This window comes from Salvelinus alpinus, chromosome 8, assembly GCF_045679555.1.
Source record: "Salvelinus alpinus chromosome 8, SLU_Salpinus.1, whole genome shotgun sequence".
Classification (NCBI taxonomy): Eukaryota; Metazoa; Chordata; class Actinopteri; order Salmoniformes; family Salmonidae; genus Salvelinus; species Salvelinus alpinus.
The window spans coordinates 70,823,804-70,846,107 of NC_092093.1; the positions used below are offsets into that span (position 1 = coordinate 70,823,804).

The following is a 22,304-nucleotide window of genomic DNA, read 5'->3' on the forward strand; positions in this document are numbered from 1 at the left end:
GATGACCGCTAGCCGTGGTTAGCTGAATACTAACGTTAGCTAGTGAGCTGGCTAACTTCTGGCTAGCTTCTGTTGTGGATTTCGGATACGAGGTGAATAATACTTTTGGGAAAAAAACAGATCTGCACCACATTTGGTGAAGCGGGTTGCAGGAGAGTGTTTTGAAGTTGAGTCTTTAGAAAAAATATATACAAAAAAGACACAAAACATATATACACGGGACAAGACAAGGACAAAGGACGTCTGACCGCTACGCCATCTTGGAAACCTGTGGCATTGAATGGCATTGAAGCTCGCCTGGAGGGTAGTTAACACAGTGTCCAAAGAAGGGCCAGAAGTATACAGAATGGTGTTGTTTGCGTAGAGGTGGATCAGAGACTCACCAGCAGCAAGAGCGACAGCAAGATGCAATAGATAGTGTAGGATACAGTATACAGTATATACATATGAGATGAGTAATATGAGATATGTAAACATTCTTAAAGTGGCTAGTGTTCCATTTATTAAAGTGGCCAATGATATCAAGTGTGTAGGCAGGCAGCCGCCTCCCTGTGCTAGTGATGGCTGTTTAACAGTCTGATGGCCTTGAGATATAAGCTGTTTTTCAATCTCTCGGTCCCAGCTTTGATGCACCTGTACTGACCTCGCCTTCTGGATGGAAGCGGGGTGAACAGGCAGTGGCTCGGGTGGTTATTGTCCTTGATGATATTTTTTGGCTTCCCGTGATCGGGTGTTGTAGGTGTTCTGTGGAGGGCAGGTAGTTTCCAGGTGAAAGCAGGTAGAATCAAGGTGAAAGCTATGATCCCTTATTGATATCACTTGTTAAATCCACTTCAAATCAGTGTAGATGAAGGGGAGGAGACAGGTTAAATAAATAGTTTTAAGTCTTGAGACAATTGAGACATGGATTGTGTATGTGTGCCATTCAGAGGGTGAATGGGCAAGACAAAATATTTGAACAAGGTATGGTGGTAGCTGATAGGCGCACCGGATTGAGTGTGTCAAGAAGTGCCATGCTGCTGGGTTTTTCACACTCAACAGTTTCCCGTGTGTATCAAGAATGGTCCACCACCCAAAGGACATCCAGCCAACTTGACACTACTGTGGGAAGCATTGGAGTCAACATGGGCCAGCACCCTTGTAGAACGCTTTCGACACCTTGTAGAGTCCATGCCCCTACGAATCGGGCTGTTCTGAGGGCAAAGGGGGGTGCAACTCAATGTTAGGAAGGTGTTCCTAATGTTTTGTACACTCAGTGTAGATTGGGTATGTAAATATTTCATGTTGTAAAGTAAAATAGTAGTGTGTAATATGTATGCTGTGCATGTTTGTATCTGCTTCTTGTATTTGAATTCACACTGCTTTGCAAGCTTGCCCTCCACTTTGTCCCTAGTGGGATAATTAAAAGTGTTATTCAATTGAAATTATACTGAACCTCGTCCATGCGCTTGGCCTTCAAGTTCTTACTCTCCCCATATTTTGCAGAATACATTTTACGCCACATTGCACTGCAAGACAATTAGACAACATATTCAGCTATTATGTGATTGAATAGGGTCGCTAGATAGTGGAGAAGAGTCCTACTGCCTCCGGATATAAAGTATCCTTACTTGTTTTTGGCCAGCTTATATAATAGCTTGTTGACATAGCCAATGCAGTAGAGAGAAGAGGCATCCAGGTTCCACAGGATCTTCATTAGGATCTCAGGTGGCAGTCTAATAAAACACAAATTACAATAAGGCTGCGTCAAAAAAAGGCATGAACTGGGTACTTGCTAGCTGTCTCCTGCCTAATAAATATACTTTTATACCAATACTTGATATAGTCTAAAACAGCAATGCAAAATTGTCAAAGTTTTCCATACAACCCAGAATATTCAATAACATTACATTTGAACTTACTCTACCGGTTGGTCCTGAAATTTGAGACAAAATATCCACAGGAAAGTATTGTTCACCCAACATTTAGAGCGCCGGTACTGCCGTTTAAATTTATATCACCTGGCACATGGTCAAAACCATGTAAACACATGCAGACTTCGGTTACATGCATGCGTCGCCTGTACTTCCGTCTTGTGCATGCGCCTTTGGTCACGAGCAAACAAATCTTAATTATCACACACAGAGAGATGCGTTTTCATGTCGTGTTAATAACACTTTCCTGTGGATATTTTGTCTAGAATTTCGACCAAAACCACAGACAATCGGCAGAGTAGGTTCAAATGAAGTTTACTCAACATTCTGACTTGTAAAGGGACTGTTTGGATTTTTTTTACGGAAATGTGAGTCAAACATAATTTGAATGCATCACCACGTTTCGTACCTAGCTGTCTCCAAGTCCACACAGCCAAACATGTTGTACTCAGGATACTTACAGCTAACACATTAATACAAACACACAGACTGGATAGATTTGTCAACTGTTTATGAACATCATTTTGAAGAATTAAATAAAATACTGTATAAAATAAAGTTATTCTAATTTCAATTCTAACCGTGGGACTTGGAGACAGAAGCAACTCTGTCCTTTCTCTCTGCAGATTACAGAACAGGATATGGACCATATGAAACAGGTGGAGGTGCATTCTTGTCATACATGCAACCAATCAGAGCATGCAAACAATTAATTCAAATGGACCAAAGCTCACACTTCCAAATCACATGATGATTACCGTAATGCACGAGGCACCTACACTCTGTTACACATTAATTAAGTGTCGAAATAGTTAGCTAGCTACTGTAACAAATGACGGAGAAGATGGCGGGAAGAGGATGTGGAACTTGAATCGGATAGCGGTGGAAGTGAGGAAGAAAGGACTTTTGTACAAAAGAATGGTAAAATAAGCTAAACTGAAGGGGGAAAACAAACTAGTGTTGATAATACCCCATCATATATCTGGTACGACTACATTTTCTGGGAGTATTGGTGCCAAACTTGGTGAATCCGTTGAAAATATGAAAGCTTTGGGTAAAGTAAAGTTGGTGAAGATCACAAAAATTGTAAAAAAAAAAAATGTTGGGTCTCAGGCCAGTTTATGATTATGCTATGCATGTTTTGAGCTACAGAAAAGGGCACCTGTCAAGGAAGTAATTTCTGGAGTCTCGAAAGAAAATTGACATTGATGTACTGAAGAATATTCCTGGAGTGGTCAATGAACGTAGGATGAATTGTTTGGTTAACGGCAGGAAAGAGAAGAGTTAATCTGTTCTTGTGTTTTTGATGTGGAGTCCCACCTGACCCCAATGAACTATGTCCTATCCAGTCAGAGCTTTTATATCCAGGTCTTTGCAATGTCATCGTTTAAAAATGTTTGGACATGTAGAAAGTGTCTCCAGAAAGAAGAAGACCGAGATGTGAGAAAGATCACTTTGAAGGGGTCAAGGAGCAAGGTGTTGTAACTGTAGTGGAGAACATGAGGCGACATTCTTGGAATACCTGAATAGGGTGAAAGAGACTGAGGTTGCCAAACTCAGGGCAGTTGAGTCTCCTATGCAGAGGCGGTCAAAAGGGTAGAAAGAATGAATATCTCTGAAGGTCTGGTGGTAGTGAATAACGAGCAAGAACCAAAAATTCTTCATGTGAAGAAAGTGGACTGTGTCTCTTTTATAGTGATGAATCAATTGCAGCTGAAATATTTCTGGATTAAAAGATGTCACATCTGAGGAAAGGATGGTCATGGCTCACATCAACACCATTATCCCAGAAACCCTAGACCCACTACACATTGCATACCGCCCAAACAGATCCACAGATGATGCAATCTCTATTGCACTCCACACTGCCCTTTCCCACCTGGACAAAAGGATCACCTATGTGACAATGCTATTCATTGACTACAGCTCAGTGTTCAACACCATAGTAACCTCAAAGCTCATCACTAAGCTAAGGATGCTGGGACTAAACAACTCCCTCTGCAACTGGATCCTGGACTTCCTGACGGGGCGCCCCCAGGTGGTGAGGGTAGATAGCAATAAATCTGCCACGCTGATCCTCAACACTAGAGCCCCTCAGGGGTGCGTGTTCAGTCCCCTCCTGTAATCCCTGTTCACCCACGACTGCGTGGCCAGGTACGACTCCAACACCATCATTAAGTTTGCAGACGACACAACAGTGGTAGGCCTGAACACCGACAACAACGAGACAGCCTATAAGGAGGTGGTCAGAGACCTGGCAGAGTGGTGCCAGAATAACAACTTATCCCTCAACGTAACCAAGACCAAGGAGATGATTGTGGACTACAGGAAAAGGAGGACCGAGCATGCCCCCATTCTCATCGACAGGGCTGTATTGGAGCAGGTTGAGAGCTTCAATTTCCTTGGTGTCCACATCACCAACAAACTAGAGTGGTCCAAACACACCAAGACAATCATAGAGAGGGCACGACAAAGGCTTTTCCCCCTCAGGAAACTAAAAAGATTTGGCATGGGTCCTGAGATCCTCAAAAGGTTCTACAGCTGCAACATCGAGAGCATCCTGACTGGTTGCATCGGACCGCAAAGGCACTACAGAGGGAAGTGCGTACAGCCCAGTACATCACCGGGGCTAAGCTGCCTGCCATCCAGGACCTCTATACCAGGCGGTGTCAGAGGAAGGACCTAAAAATTGTCAAAGACCCCCACGCACCCCAGTCATAGACTGTTCTCTGTTCTCTCTATTATCGCATGACAATCGGTACCGGAGCACCAAGTCTAGGACCAAAAGGCTTCTCAACAGGTTTACCCCCAAGCCATAAGACTTCTGAACAGGTAATCAAATGGCTACCCGGACAATTTGCATTGTGTCCCCCCCTCTTTACACTGCTGCTACTCTCTGTTTACCATATATGCACAGTCACTTTAATTATACATTCATGTACATACTACCTCAATTATCATGCCCCTCTTCAAAGGGGGGGACACTCTTGACCCAAACTGCTACAGACCTATATCTATCCTACCCTGCCTTTCTAAGGTCTTTGAAAGCCAAGTCAACAAACAGATTACCGACCATTTCGAATCCCACCATACCTTCTCCGTTATGCAATCTGGTTTCAGAGCTGGTCATGGGTGCACCTCAGCCACGCTCAAGGTCCTAAACGATATCTTAACCGCCATCGATAAGAAACAATACTGTGCAGCCGTATTCATTGACCTGGCCAAGGCTTTCGACTCTGTCAATCACCACATCCTCATCAGCAGACTCGACAGCCTTGGTTTCTCAAATGATTGCCTTGCCTGGTTCACCAACTACTTCTCTGATAGAGTTCAGTGTGTCAAATCGGAGGGTCTGTTGTCCGGGCCTCTGGCAGTCTCTATGGGGGTGCCACAGGGTTCAATTCTTGGGCCGACTCTCTTCTCTGTATACATCAATGATGTCGTTCTTGCTGCTGGTGAGTCTCTGATCCACCTCTACGCAGACGACACCATTCTGTATACTTCTGGCCCTTCTTTGGACACTGTTAACAACCCTCCAGGCGAGCTTCAATGCCATACAACTCTCCTTCCGTGGGCTCCAATTGCTCTTAAATACAAGTAAAACTAAATGCATGCTCTTCAACCGATCACTGCCTGTACCTGCCCGCCTGTCCAACATCACTACTCTGTACGGCTCTGACTTTGAATATGTGGACAACTACAAATACCTAGGTGTCTGGTTAGACTGTAAACTCTCCTTCCAGACTCACATAAAACATCTCCAATCCAAAATTAAATCTAGAATTAGCTTCCTATTCCGCAACAAACATCCTTCACTCATGCTGCCAAACATACCCTTGTAAAACTGACCATCCTACCAATCCTCGACTTCGGTGATGTCATTTACAAAATAGCCTCCAATACCCTACTTAATAAATTGGATGCAGTCTATCACAGTGCCATCCATTTTGTCACCAAAGCCCCATATACTACCCACCACTGCGACCTGTACGCTCTCGTTGGCTGGCCATCGCTTCATACTCGTCGCCAAACCCACTGGCTCCAGGTCATCTACAAGACCCTGCTAGGTAAAGTCCCCCCTTATCTCAGCTCGCTGGTGACCATAGCAGCACCCAGCTGTAGCACGCGCTCCAGCAGGTATATCTCTCTGGTCACCCCCAAAACCAATTCTTCCTTTGGCCGCCTCTCCTTCCAGTTCTCTGCTGCCAATGACGCGAACGAACTACAAAAATCTCTGAAACTGGAAACACTTATCTCCCTCACTAGCTTTAAGCACCAGCTGTCAGAGCAGCTCACAGATTACTGCACCTGTACATAGCCCATCTATAATTTAGCCCAAACAACTACCTCTTTCCCTACTGTATTTATTTATTTATTTTGCTCCTTTGCACCCCATTATTTCTATCTCTAGTTTGCACATTCTTCCACTGCAAATGGCCTTTTTTTTTTCTTTTTTGCCTTCACCTCCCTTATCTCGCCTCACTTGCTCACATTGTATATAGACTTATTTTTCTACTGTATTATTGACTGTATGTTTGTTTTACTCCATGTGTAACTCTGTGTTGTTGTATGTGTCGAACTGCTTTGCTTTATCTTGGCCAGGTCGCAATTGTAAATGAGAACTTGTTCTCAACTTGCCTACCTGGTTAAATAAAGGTGAAATAAAATTAAAATTAGCCCGACTAACCGGTGCCCCCACACATTGGCTACCCAAACTATCTGCATTGTGTCCCGCCACCCACCAACCCCTCTTTTACGCTACTGCTACTCTCGGTTTATCATATATGCATAGTCACTTTAACCATACCTACCGTTGAAGTCAGAAGTTTACATACACCTTAGCCAAATACATTTAAACTCAGTTTTTCACAATTCCTGACATTTAATCAGAGTAAAAATTCCCTGTCTTAGGTCAGTTAGGATCACATCTTTATTTGAAGAATGTGAAATGTCAGAATAATAGAGAGAATAATTTATTTCAGCTTTCATCACATTCCCAGTGGGTCAGAAGTTTACATACACTCAATTAGTATTTGGTAGCATTGCCTTTAAATTGTTTAACTTGGGTCAAACGTTTCGGGTAGTCTTCGACAAGCTTCCCACAACAACTTGGGTGAATTTTGACCCATTCCTCCTGACAGAGCTGGTGTAACTGAGTCAGGTTTGTAGGCCTTCTTGCTCGCACATGCTTTTTCAGTTCTACCCACAAATCTTCTATAGGATTAAGGTCAGGGCTTTGTGATGGCCACTCCAATAAGCCATTTTGCCACAACTTTGGAAGTATGCTTGAGGTCATTGTCCATTTGGAAGAACCATTTGTTACCAAGCTTTAACTTCCTGACTGATGTCTTGAGATGTTGCTTCAATATATCCACATAATTTTCCTCCCTCATGATGCCATCTATTTTGTGAAGTGCACCAGTCCCTCCTGCAGCAAAGCAACCCTACAACATGATGCTGCCACCCCCGTGCTTCACGGTTGGGATGGTGTTCGTCGGCTTGCAAGCCTCCCCCTTTTTCCTCCAAACATAACGATGGTCATTATGGCCAAACAGTTCTATTTTTGTTTCATCAGACCAGAGGACATTTCTCCAAAAAGTACAATCTTTGTCCCCATGTGCAGTTGCAAACCGTAGTCTGGCTTTATATGGCGGTTTTTGAGCCGTGGCTTCTTCCTTGCTGTGCAGCCTGTCAGGTTATGTCGATATAGGACTCGTTTTTACTGTGGATATAGATACTTTTGTACCCGTTTCCTCCAGCATCTTCACAAGGTCCTTTGCAGTTGTTCTGGGATTGATTTGCACTTCGCACCAAAGTACGTTCATCTCTAGGACACAGAACGCGTCTCCTTCCTGAGCAGTATGATGGCGTGGTACCTTCAGGCGTTTGGAAATTGCTCCCAAGGATGAACCAGACTTCTGGAGGTCTACCATTTTTTTCCTGAGGTCTTGGCTGAGTTCTTTTGATTTTCCCATGAGGTCAAGCAAAGAGGCACTGAGTCTGAAGGTAGGCCTTAAAATACATCCACAGGTACACCTGCAATTGACTCAAATGATGTTACCACTGATAACTTGAATGACCCTAGAAAGTTTTGGAATGCTATTAAGTCTATGTCTGGTAACAGTGATGTTAATGAATTATCATCATGTGTTTTGAAGGACTCTGTTGCTATATATGACAAAACTGAAATGCTGAATTGTTTCAATGAGCACTTTGTATCATCTGGTAGGCTGTTTGATTCAGTGTCCTCTGTCTCTGTACAACCCTGTGTGGATGAACCAGTGTCGTCTGTCTCTGTACAACCCTGTGTGGATGAACCAGTGAGAGCTGGTCAAACTTTTAGCTTTTTGCCATTCTCAGTGCAGGTGGTACATAAAGCCCTGAAATCCTTAGATCAAAGAAAGCCTGCAGGTCCTGATCTTTTGGATCCCTGCTTTTTAAATCTGGCAGCTGATTTCATAGCTGAACCACTTACATATCTGTTCAATCTAACCCTGGAATGTAATGAAATTCCAAAGATCTGGAAATCAGCATTTGTCCTACCACTTTTAAAAGCTTGAGATCCAACTCTTTTAAATAATTATAGGCCAATCTCAAAGCTGTCACCCCCGGTGAAAATACTTTAAACCCTTGTAAGTGAACAGCTAAAAGAGTTTTTATTTACTAACTCTATTTTATCAAAGTACCAATCGGGCTTCAGGAAGAAGGATAACACAATTACAGCAGCCATGAAGGTTTTAAATGATATCACTGAAGCCCTTGACAAAAAACAGCACCGTGTCTCACTTTTTATTGATCTCTCTAAGGCTTTTGATACAGTTGATCATGCTATACTAAGGCAGAGATTGTTGAGTGTAGGTCTTTCGGAGCATGCAGTTGCATGGTTTGCTAACTATCTGTCTGATAGAACTCAGTGCACTCAATTTGATGGGCTTATGTCTGTTAAATTGTCTGTCCTCAATGGTGTGCCCCAAGGCTCTGTACTTGGTACTCTCTTATTCACTATTTATATAAATGATTTAGACAAAAATGTCCAAAATGCAAAATGTTTATGCTGATGATACTGTTATTTACTGTTGTGCCTCGTCTCTTACAAAAGCTTTCCAGAACTTGCAAACTACTTTTTATACTGTTCAACATACCTTGTGTCAATTGAAGCTTATCCTCAATACTGACAAAACTAAACTAATGGTGTTTTCTAATGCAAGAAATAGACCTCTGAACCTTTCACCTATTACTACCTGTCAGGGCAAGGAGATTGAGGTTGTAAACTCATATAAATATCTTGGAATTCTAATTGATGACAGCCTCTCTTTTAAATTGCATATTCAACAACTTACAAAAAATTTGAAGCTGAAATTTGGATTTTATTTTAGGAATAAGGCCTGTTTTTCTTTTGAAGCCAGAAGGAGGCTAGTATCAGCTACATGTATGCCTTTACTAGACTATGGGGATATTTTATATATGAATGCTTCCGCTCAGTGTTTGAGATCAATTGACACTCTTTACCATGGCACTTTGAGATTTATTTTAAACTGCAAAACCCTTACGCACCACTGCACTTTGTATACCAGGGTTGGCTGGCCTTCTCTAGTCACTCGTAGGCTCAGTCACTGGTATACTTTTATTTACAAAGCCATTTTGGGTTTACTACCTTTTTATTTGGGCATTTTTATTGTTCAGAAATGTGGTGGGTACTCTCTTCGTTCGCTGGACTTTATCCTGCTAACTGTTCCAAATGTCCGAACTGAATTTGGTAAAAGGTCTTTTATGTACTCTGTGCCATCGTCTTGGAACACCTTACAAAATAATTTTAAACTGGAAGAACTTGTCCCGATTGGTGTTTTTAAATCACTGATGAAGGATTTTGAGGCTGATTCCCTGACCTGTCAATGTTTTTAATTTGCTGTTTTTGATTTTGTTATACTCTTGTGAATTCTATGGTCTTTACTAGATTACTTGTAGTTTTTCATGTTGTTTGTCTGTAATTTTTGTAATGACTTGGTGCTGCCTATCTTGGCCAGGACGCTCTTGAAAAAGAGCCCTTCCTGGTTAAATAAATAAATAAATAAATAATAATAATAATTAGCCTATCAGAAGCTTCTAAAGCCATGACATCATTTTCTGGAATTTTCCAAGCTTTTTAAAGGGACAGTCAACTTAGTGTATGTAAACTTCTAACCCACTGGAATTGTGATACAGTGAATTATAAGTTAAATAATCTGTCTGTCAACAATTGTTGGAAAAATTACTTGTGTCATGCATAAAGTACATGTCCTAACCGACTTGCCAAAACTACAGTCTGTTAACAAGACATTTGTGGAGTGATTGAAAAACGAGTTTTAATGAATCCAACGTAAGTGTATGTAAACTTCCGACTTCAACTGTACATGTACATACTACCTCAATTAGCCCGACTAACCGGTGACTGTATACAACCTCGCTGCTGTTATAGCCTTGCTTCTGTTATTATTCACTGTCTTTTTACTGTTGTTTTTATTTCCTTACTTATCTATTGTTCACCTATTACCTATTTTTTACTTAAAAATTGCACTGTTGGTTAGCATTTCACTGTTAGGTAGGTCTACACCTGTTGTATTCGATGCACGTGACAAATAAACTTTGATTTGATTTGACATGGAGTACAGTCTAGTGCAGTCCCTCCCTCTCAGGCCTCAGAGACTAAGCAAGGTATTTGAGTCTTCAAATGACTGAAGGAGTGGGAATATAAATATTTGTATAATTTTCGGTTAATCATTTTAAGTAGTTTGTGTGGATTAATGTTGTTTTTCCCCTTCCCTGTGTCATGGAATTACTTTTATTTTGTGAATTTTTCACCCCCGCCCAGTTTAAGAAGTAGCTAGCTACTGTAACAAGTTTGACACAATACTGATACTTATTATATTGCGTTCATAAACTAAGATTATCTAAACTGTTACATCACCCAACCCTAGAGTATTATCCTGGCCTTTGGGTAGACTACCAGTACCTGTGTACAGTGGAGGCTGCTGAGGGGATGTTGGCTCATAATGGCTGGAACAGAGCAAATGGAATGGCATCAAACACATGGAAACCATGTGTTTGGTGTATTTGATACCATTCCACCTATTCCCCTCCCGCCATTACCCCGAGCCCGTCCTCCCCAGTTAAGGTGCCACCAACCTCCTGTGTCAGCAACCCACTTACTGTTCTATGTGGTTCTGAGTGCAGCCAGCTGGCCTGGCACTGGCAGCATGTCTAGTAGACCTTGGTAGCAGAGAGGTGAGTCTCTTTGTTGGTACCCTGCTTGGTACTGGACGGCTGGGTACAGTGGCCTTTTTCTGTGTCAGTGGCACTCGTTTTGCATTGTTGGTAGCCAAGCATCTAAAAAGACACAGATGTAAGACATTTAGCTAGCTAACCAACTAGCAAACTAGACAACTAGTATCTAGCTAGCTTGACATTAGTTATATGCATAATGCACCACAAGTAAGTTAGCTAGAAAGCAAACTGACAAAAAAGTCAACAAAGGTGTTTCTCTGTAACTAGCTAACGTTAGCTAGCTACGTAAGCGAACTGTAATTAACTAAAGTACTAAGTTAGTAGGTCAGCTAGCTATGGTAGTCTGAGCAGCCTTTGTTGACACTCGGTCCACGCTATACCCACCTTTGAGGGCTCGTGCCCGGGGATTTTGTGGTCATGATTTTCTTATTTTAGGACGTCTGCACTTCTTTTCGCCTGTAGGTCCTCTACCCTCGGTTGGCGGTACCTTCATCCAAACCCTCTCTAAAACTGTGGAAAAGTTGTCTAGCTTCGTCCAGTAGTCATGATAACAGATAGGCTGCACGCATAGAAAAAGGAATTGGAATACTAGAACGATCACCTTTTTATGGTTCTCCAAATGTCAGCCATGTTGTTCAGGTAGATGGTCAAACATGGTTTGCTGGCGCTGAGATATTGTGTAAAACAATAAATGAGAAGAATGTATCTGCACTGTATGTGTGTTAGCTAGCTAGCCAGACAGTTCTAGAGGAATGATTCCATTAATGTTTCAAATGAACTGCTAATATTCCAACATTCCATTCAAACAATGCAGTCAATCCACAGGCATACACTGGCTGAAATCAGTTGATGATAGGACAAGTTGTTAATGCATCAAGTACTGAATATTGTATCATAGTGTAACGACCCTGGGTTTATAAGCGCGGAAATCGATTATGCCGCACGAGCATGCTTTTGAGCATGCTTTTGCGGCACAGTCGATAGCGCGCCGGACCTCGGGCTAGAAGGTCGAGGGTTCGAGACCTGCTCCCTGCTGTTTCATTACATTGGTGTCAGAAGTGATCGAACCTTGCACCCACGACAGTGCGTGTGCTTGGCCGGTGAACGCGTTCCTGTAAGACGTAGAGTCGCAAGCTAGTGCGAGGACGCGCTCTTTGAAAGGAGGGAGTAGTGTAACGACCCTGGGTTTATAAACGCGGAAATCGATTCTGCCGCACGAGCATGCTTTTGCGGCACAGTCGATAGCGCGCCGGACCTCGGGCTAGAAAGTCAAGGGTTCGAGATCTGCTCCCTGCTGTTTCATTACAATATAATAGCACTCACAGCTTTCCAAGAAAACAAAATCTGAGACATTGATGGTCTGTTTCCAAATACTTTAGAGGCTATTTATACAGTACATTTGTTTAAAACCCATATAAACTGTATTTATAATTATATGACAATATTTTAGGTCGACTATAATTCCATGACACAATTTCTGATACATCACATGCCTTACTTTTATTTTCCTGCATAAGTAAAAGCAGGAAATGCATCACCTCTACCATTCCTTCCAATTAGACTGTTTTTGGATTTCTCCCTGACCAAGATGGCTGCCATTTTTCAACCCCATAATGGAGCTTATGACACACCCTCTAGTAATTTAATAGGATCTCTATTGCGGCATGTCTAAAGTTTTGAACACACTGCCTCCTAGGGGTTTGGCATTTCTTGACCTGCAGACAAATATGTTTTGAGTACAGTATACTGCCATTCACTTGGTATAAGTCTATAGTGAATCCCATTCCCAAATCTTAAAAAAATGACCCGAGAGTACCACTGAACTATAGAGGCATAAGTTTATTAAGTACGGTTTATAAATTATATTCATCCATCCTCAACAATAGGCTAATTACATTTTTGGAGGACCAAAACATTCTGGTGGAAGAACAAAATGTTTTTTGTAAATCCAGAGCCTGTATAGATCATATCTTCTCGGTCTGTACAATAATCAGTAATAGATTACATGAAGAGAAGCATACTTTTGCATGTTTAATTGATTTCCAGAAAGCTTTTGATTTTGTAAATCGGGATCTTTTAGCCTATAGTTTGTTAAAGACAGGGGTTGATGGGAAATTTTATCAAGCAATCGAGTCTCTTTACAAAGTACCAATTGCTTGTGTGCGTGTTAATGAATATGGTACAGATTTGTTTCCCCACACCCTCGGGTGTAAAACACGGAGACGCCTTATCACCCACTTTGTTTGCTTTGATTATAAATGATTTGGCAAAATAAATGAAATATTGGAGTAAGATATGATGATGAAATGCTAAGTATCCTTTTATATGCTGATGATATTATTTTGATGGCAGAAACAGAACAAGACCTGCAGAACATGTTATTATATGCAGTCAATTGGTGTAAAAGATGGAGACTCATGATCAACCAGACAAAGACACGGATAATACATTTAGAAAACCAGCTACTAAGAGAAGTGTTTTTCAGTTTTGTTTTGGTGAAGACATTCTGGAGTTTACTAGCATTTATAAATATTTGGGTCTTTTTATTGATGAACATATTACCTTTCTATACGGAACACCTGCCCTGGCCGACTCAGGAAGTAAAGCTCTTGGGGGAGTTATAGGAGAAACAAAAACACTCAAAGATATTGGTTATGCCACGTACTCCAAACTGTGTCAGACGTGTGTGTGCCCTATTCTGGACTATTCAGCACGCGTGTGGGGTGCTAAAAGGTGTTTTAAAAACAAACATGTTCATAACAGAGCAGTACGTTACTTTTTAGGTGTCCACAAGTTTGCACCTATACTTGCAATAACAGGGGACATGGGCTGGGAACCCTGTGAGGTGAGATGGAAGGTGTGAATGGTGAGACTTTGGAATAGACTGTTGGATATGCCAACTGCCAGAATAGCTAGTCAAGTTTTTCAATGGGATCTATCCATAGGTGGAGCCTGGGCAACTGAAATGTCTGACCTTTTTCAACAGTCTGACTGTGAACATCTGTATGAAAACCAAATTAAGGGAGACATAGATATGATTAAAAAAACAACTGTTGATGCAATATGAAAAGAAAAATGGGTGGAGGAGATGAATCATAAACCCACATTGAGAACTTTTTGTTTGATTAAGGGTGAATTGGTGTGAGAGATACAGTGGGGAGAACAAGTATTTGATACACTGCCGATTTTGCAGGTTTTCCTACTTACAAAGCATGTAGAGGTCTGTAATTTTTATCATAGGTACACTTCAACTGTGAGAGACGGAATTTAAAACAAAAATCCAGAAAATCACATTGTATGATTTTTAAGTAATTAATTCGCATTTTATTGCATGACATAAGTATTTGATCACCTACCAACCAGTAAGAATTCCGGCTCTCACAGACCTGTTAGTTTTTCTTTAAGAAGCCCTCCTGTTCTCCACTCATTACCTGTATTAACTGCACCTGTTTGAACTCGTTACCTGTATAAAAGACACCTGTCCACCCACTCAATCAAACAGACTCCAACCTCTCCACAATGGCCAAGACCAGAGAGCTGTGTAAGGACATCAGGGATAAAATTGTAGACCTGCACAAGGCTGGGATGGGCTACAGGACAATAGGTAAGCAGCTTGGTGAGAAGGCAACAACTGTTGGCGCAATTATTAGAAAATGGAAGAAGTTCAAGATGACGGTCAATCACCCTCGGTCTGGGGCTCCATGCAAGATCTCACCTCGTGGGGCATCAATGATCATGAGGAAGGTGAGGGATCAGCCCAGAACTACACGGCAGGACCTGGTTAATGACCTGAAGAGAGCTGGGACCACAGTCTCAAAGAAAACCATTAGTAACACACTACGCCGTCATGGATTAAAATCCTGCAGCGCACGCAAGGTCCCCCTGCTCAAGCCAGCGCATGTCCAGGCCCGTCTGAAGTTTGCCAATGACCATCTGGATGATCCAGAGGAGGAATTGGAGAAGGTCATGTGGTCTGATGAGACAAAAATAGAGCTTTTTGGTCTAAACTCCACTCGCCGTGTTTGGAGGAAGAAGAAGGATTAGTACAACCCCAAGAACACCATCCTAACCGTGAAGCTTGGAGGTGGAAACATCATTCTTTGGGGATGCTTTTCTGCAAAGGGGACAGGATGACTGCACCGTATTGAGGGGAGGATGGATGGGGCCATGCATCGCGAGATCTTGGCCAACAACCTCCTTCCCTCAGTAAGAGCATTGAAGATAGGTCGTGGCTGGGTCTTCCAGCATGACAACGACCCGAAACACACAGCCAGGGCAACTAAGGAGTGGCTCCGTAAGAAGCATCTCAAGGTCCTGGAGTGGCCTAGCCAGTCTCCAGACCTGAACCCAATAGAAAATCTTTGGAGGGAGCTGAAAGTCCGTATTGCCCAGCGACAGCCCCGAAACCTGAAGGATCTGGAGAAGGTCTGTATGGAGGAGTGGGCCAAAATCCCTGCTGCAGTGTGTGCAAACCTGGTCAAGAACTACAGGAAACGTATGATCTCTGTAATTGCAAACAAAGGTTTCTGTACCAAATATTAAGTTCTGCTTTTCTGATGTATCAAATACTTATGTCATGCAATAAAATGCAAATTAATTACTTAAAAATCATACAATGTGATTTTCAGGATTTTTGTTTTAGATTCCGTCTCTCACAGTTGAAGTGTACCTATGATAAAAATTACAGACCTCTACATGCTTTGTAAGTAGGAAAACCTGCAAAATCGGCAGTGTATCAAATACTTGTTCTCCCCACTGTATATTATGTATAACCTACCTATAAACAAGAGATCGCTATGTGCACAGGTAAGATCAGGGATATTGCCTCTGCCTATTGAAACAGATAAGATCAGGGATATTGTCTCTGCGTATTGAAACAGGTAAGATCAGGGATATTGCCCCTGCATATTAAAACAGGTAAGATCAGGGATATTGTCTCTGCGTATTGAAACAGGTAAGATCAGGAATATTGTCTCTGCATTTTAAAACAGGTCGGTATTGTGGTGAAATGGAAGAGGAAAGATTATGCAACTATTGTGAATTCGAAGAAATAGAGAATTAAACTAATTTTATCCTTTATTGCCCTTTCTACCACGATATACACTTGATTTTATTCCAGAAAGCACACCAGATATATCCTAGCATTATGTGGCTGAGCGATGAGGAGAAATGTAAAAGTTTTATTGTCCATTGTGTATTTCTGTTAGCAGAATATTTACATAAAGCATGGAATAAAAGAAAAAGGGCTACCTATAATTCAATAGTAAAAATATTTATCTTATATGTGGTTAATGGTGTGTGTATATAGATTGTGTATAGGCTTGTCTACCATATGAATCTTCTCTTTGTGTCAGACTGGGTTCAAGTGATATCTGTTTATTTTCTTCTGTATTTATTTGTCTGTTTATGGTATGTACAGTTGAAGTTGGAAGTTTACATACACCTTAGCCAAATACATTTAAACTCAGTTTTTCACATTTCCTGACATTTAATCCTAGAAAAAATTCCCTGTTTTAGGTCATTTAGGATCACCACTTTATTTTAAGAATGTGACAGGTCAGAATAATAGTAGAGAGAATGATTTATTTCAGCTTTGATTTCTTTCATCACATTCCCAGTGTGTCAGAAGTTTACATACACTCAATTAGTATTTGGTAGCATTGCCTTTAAATTGTTTAACTTGGGTCAAACGTTTCGGGTAGTCTTCGACAAGCTTCCCACAATAAGTTGGGTGAATTTTGACCCATTCCCCCTGACAGAGCTGGTGCAACTGAGTCAGGTTTGTAGGCCTCCTTGCTCGCACACGCTTTTTCAGTTCTGCCCACAAATGTTCTATAGGATTGAGGTCAGGACTTTGTGACGGCCACTCCAATACCTTGACTTTGTTGTCCTCAAGCCATTTTTCCACAACTTTGGAAGAATGCTTGGGGTCATTGTCCATTTGGAAGACCCATTTGCGACCAAGCTTTAACTTCCTGACTGATGTCTTGAGATGTTGCTTCAATATATCCACATCATTTTCCTCCTCATGATGCCATCTATTTTGTGAAGTGCACCAGTGCCTCCTGCAGCAAAGCACCCCCACACATGATGCTGCCACCCCCGTGCTTCACGGTTGGGATGGTGTTCTTCGGCTTGAAAAAATCAGTCTGAAAAATGTCTAGATCTCCACAAGTCTGGTTCATCCTTGGGAGCAATTTCCAAACGCCTGAAGGTACCACGTTCATCTGTACAAACAATAGTACACAAGTATAAACACCATGGGACCACGCAGCCGTCATACCGCTCAGGAAGGAGACATGTTCTGTCTCCTAGAGATGAACGTACTTCGGTGCGAAAAGTGCAAATCAATCCCAGAACAACAGCAAAGGACCTTGTGAAGATGCTGGAGGAAACATGTACAAAAGTATCGATATCCACAGTAAAACGAGTCCTATATCGACATAACCTGAAAGGCCACTCAGCAAGGAAGAAGCCACTGTTTCAAAACCACCATAAAAAAGCCAGATTACTGTTCGCAACTGCACACGAGGACAAAGATCGTACTTTTTGGAGAAATGTCCTCTGGTCTGATGAAACAAAAATAGAACTGTTAGGCCATAATGACCATCGTATTGTTTGGAGGAAAAAGGGGGAGGCTTGCAAGCTGAAAAACACCATCCCAACCGTGAAGCATGAAGCATGCAGCATCATGTTGTGGGGGTGTTTAGCTGCAGGAGGGACTGGTGCACTTCACAAAATAGCTGGCATCAGGAGGAGGAAAATGATGTGGATATATTGAAGCAACATCTCAAGACATCAGTCAGGAAGTTAAAGCTTGGTCGCAAATGGGTTTTCCAAATAGACAATGACCCCAAGCATCCTTCCAAAGTTGTGGCAAAATGGCTTATTAAGGACCACAAAGTCAAAGTATTGGAGTGGCCATCACAAAGCCCTGACCTCAATCCTATAGAACATTTGTGGGCAGAACTGAAAAAGCATGTGCGAGCAAGAAGGCCTACAAACCTGACTCAGTTACACCAGCTCTGTCAGGAGGAATGGGCCAAAATTCACGAACTTATTGTGGGAAGCTTGTGGAAGGCTTACCGAAACATTTGACCCAAGTCAAACAATTTAAAGGCAATGCTACCAAATACTAATTTAGTGTATGTAAACTTCTGACACACTGGGAATGTAATGAAAGAAATCAAAGCTGAAATAAATCATTCTCTCTACTATTATTCTGACATTTCACATTCTTAAAATAAAGTGGTGATCTTAAATGACCTAAAACAGGTCATTTTTACTCAGATTAAATGTCAGGAATTGTGAAAAACTGAGTTTAAATGTATTTGGCTAAGGCGTATGTAAACTTCCGACATCAACTGTATAATATTGAAACAATTACAGAGAATAGCTACTTGGTTGCAGACTCTCAAGTGGTAAAGTGGGAGGCGCACGCACACACACATGCACACACACTTCTGGGTTAACATGAGATTGAGAGTTTGTGTGTTTTAAACAACCTGCAGCTGTCTCCAACTCAGCCAATTCACTGTGAGAGTACACACACAAAGGAAAGATCTGAAAGAGTGGTCAGGGAGGAGGGAGAGACGGAGAGAGACGGAGAGGGAGATAAAACAGCTGGTGAACAAATGTGTGCAAGTGCCGAGGTTCATATCCATCCATACCCCATGCCTTATAGTTTAGTTTTGATGAGGGATTCCTACAGATATTAGGGAGAGATAGATAACAATAGAGAGTGCGAAAGAGAGAGGGGAGGGGGGGGGGGGGGGGGGGTGGCTAGGCCCTATTGGAAACAGTTCACTTTTTAAATGAAAGCAAAGCAAGCAACCTCCAGTGCAGGACAGGGATGTGTATCTCTCAAGGTTAACAATATAGCACTCAGCAGGTAAGCTAGGTGTCGAAGGTCAAACTACTGCAGAGGAACCTGGGAAATGAATCTTATTTTCCTACGGGGTCTCATTGATGTGGGGTTCAGAAGGGCGACGCAACACAATGAAAACGTTATCTCTTTTTCTTCTGTTTTTCCTTTGAAGATGCTTTTGGAATCACAGGTTTAAATGGAACCTCTTTGGCCTCATTGGACAGGCGCACACACACACATACGCCTTGTTCTCTCTAATGCACTGCACATGGTATTTGGCGTCTCTGGAGGATATAGTAGTGAGGTACTTTGTAGCGTGGTAGGTATATTTCCTTATATTCTCTGATCTACAGACAAATATATATCCAAATAGAGCCAAGGTAACTAGAGGAATGAACAAATGAACATCCATTCATCTTTGCCACAGCAGCACTCATAACTATCACAATCCTGATTGCTTAATCAACGCCTATCTCATCAAATCACTCCACCAGGGGAAATCCCACCACCACCATGGTTTCTAATCTTTCTGGATTTACTAAGCCGACTGCGTTCTAAATTACGCCTATAGATAAACAATGGCAGCCAGCCGCCAGCAGCAGAACTGACTGACTGATGCTAAGTCTCTTTTCATTAGAGCAGATGTCTGTGCTCTTAGACAGACATGCCAGCACACGGCGAAGGGTCGGGATCCCCCTAGTCCTGGGAGCTGGTCTGCTCTGCTAGCTGTCACTGCAGATAGCTGTAACGTCCTCCCTACTGCCAGTCCCTTCGCCTCATTACAGAGCCTTGGTCCATGGCAGGCCCCTCTCAGGGCAGAGGCAGCCTCTGGTAATGGGAGTACCAGCCCCCCCCCCGCCCCCCCCCCCCATTCCCACATGCCTCTGCTTGACATTTGATGTTTGTTGCTCTAGCTTGGTGTCCTTCTGCAGGCCTCCGGGTCGGTCTTAGCTCTGGGGTGTCTGATGGCTTGCTCCTGCATGGGTTATCACTCAACACTGACACTGTGATGTTTGTCAAATGAAGTGGGAAGGAGGGAAGAGGGGAATAAGAAAGGGAAGTATGGAGCGTGCATGTTGGGTAGCTGTAATTAAGATGTCTATATAGCTACAAGTGCATAATAATGTCTGGTGTTTTACTACTGCAAGGCAAGTGGGTCACTAGATGATGTGACATGGATAACTGGTGGATGTTAATTGTTTAATGTCATTCTGTGTTATCTAAGGATATATGGTTTCATTCCAACATAGATTAACAAAATACAGTGTGATATGCTATTTGTTGAATTGTATACCGTGGATGTTTGGCCTATCACTGCTATGTATACTGTGTACTGTATGTAGACAATTGTTTCCACACATATTATCAGTCAGGAGATTTGTACTAATCAAATCAAATCAAATCATATTTATATAGCCCTTCTTACATCAGCTGATATATCAAAGTGCTGTACAGAAACCCAGCCTAAAACCCCAAACAGCATGCAATGCAGGTGTAGAAGCACGGTGGCTAGGAAAAACTCCCTAGAAAGGCCAAAACCTAGGAAGAAACCTAGAGAGGAACCAGGCTATGAGGGGTGGCCAGTCCTCTTCTGGCTGTGCCGGGTGGAGATTATAACAGAACATGGCCAAGATGTTCAAATGTTCATAAATGACCAGCATGGTCAAATAATAATAATCACAGTAGTTGTCGAGGGTGCAACAAGTCAGCACCTCAGGAGTAAATGTCAGTTGGCTTTTCATAGCCAATCATTAAGAGTATCTCTACAGCTCCTGCTGTCTCTACTACACCCAGGCTACACTGTTGAACATGTTTATTCCCTTCATGACAGTTTGGACAGTGGTTGGATGAGTGGTTGTAAAAGCACAGATGTTTCAATGTAAAGGAACATGCATGTGGAATATAAAATAAGGCTTCCAATGTGTTGATGGTTATGATGTCAAGAGATCAGATTTCGTCTAGCGTTTCAAAATGTTCTATGATTTCATTACGGATGGGTGGATCAGGGTGGATTGATGCACGGATTAATTTAAATGAATGAATAAATAAATGGATGAACAGATTAATAGATGAACAGATGCCAATGCCGAATGGATAGATAGACGAAATTCCAACACAACCTCCGGTCAGAAAATCCAGTTTTAATTGCATTTAAAATATGGATGACATACCTAACAGACCCTTAATGATACACCTACCCCCCACAACCCCCTCCCCCCCACACCCTCTCGCTCCCTTGGGATAATCAGTGGAGTCAAACGTATTATGGTATATGAATCTGAACTCCTTGCATAATCTGGCCAATTAGCAAAGCTTAGAGCGAGTGGAGTGACAGCTCATTACGAAGTTTAAGTGAAAGTTCAGCAGTTCTGAGGAAGAACTCTCAGATCCATCAGAGACAAGGAGCCATGATAGGGACCCTTCCACAGAGTTCTTCAGAGGTATTATGACATGTTTGGGCAGGGCTGGACAGAGAGGGTAGGAGTTTGCTAAGGTGAGGTGTACAGGATGTATACTAATACATTGTATATAGGGTCCAGAGTTTTCCTGGTCCGGGGTGAAAAAACCCTTGGCCCTTGGAGTGGGGGATTCCATGTATTAACTGTTTTAAGCCAAATTAATAAACTGAAATCACACATGTTGCTGTACTCCACATATGGGAGACGCATAAATTGAACTGAATCCCGACCTCTCAGCCCTCCAGCTAATATCATCAATAGTATCAGATATGCACAATATCAATATTAATAGATAGCGTAACTATTAATTAAATGTAAGGTTGCAAAGGAATAACTTATTGAAATTCCACCACTGCTGTACTCCCACTGCTTTAACTTTGACTATGCTAGTACTTCCTGGTTTGGGGGCTTATCTAAACTTATGAAGGGGAAGCTCCAGATAGCCCAGAATAAGTTGATCAGGGTAGTTTTGAAGGTGAGTCCACGTACTCACATAGGCAGGAGCTGCTTTCAGGAACTAAACTGGCTGCCTGTTGAGGCTAGGGTGTCCCAGATAAGACTAGGTTTGGTTTACAGGAGTATTTATGGTCTTGCGCCGAGATATTTAAGTGAGTTTACTTTCCTCGTGTTAGGGATGCACACAATCACAGCACCAGATCAGGTGTTGCTGATGTGTGCTTATACAGGTTCAGGAGTAATGCTGGGAAAGGTACGTTCTTGTATACTGGAGCCTCAGAATGCAATGAGTTGCCTCTGCCTATTAAAACAACGTCCTCTCTGGACAGCTTTAAAAAGAAAGTAAAA

The 22,304-nt window shown here is 42.1% G+C and overlaps 1 protein-coding gene across 1 annotated transcript in view; it reads right to left on the reverse strand.

Annotated features, from left to right (window-relative positions):
• The window catches only part of fbxo15 (F-box protein 15), a 34,318-nt gene extending 22,597 nt beyond the window's left edge, over positions 1–11,721 (reverse strand). The window contains exons 1-4 of the mRNA XM_071414914.1: positions 11,559–11,721; positions 11,100–11,276; positions 1,611–1,715; positions 1,436–1,508 (exon numbers count right to left, since the gene is read on the reverse strand). Of these exons, the coding sequence (XP_071271015.1) occupies positions 1,436–1,508; positions 1,611–1,715; positions 11,100–11,276; positions 11,559–11,593 (390 nt within the window). The 5' untranslated portion in view covers positions 11,594–11,721. The remainder of the gene's footprint in view (positions 1–1,435; positions 1,509–1,610; positions 1,716–11,099; positions 11,277–11,558) is intronic.
• Between the last annotated feature and the right edge of the window lie 10,583 nt (positions 11,722–22,304).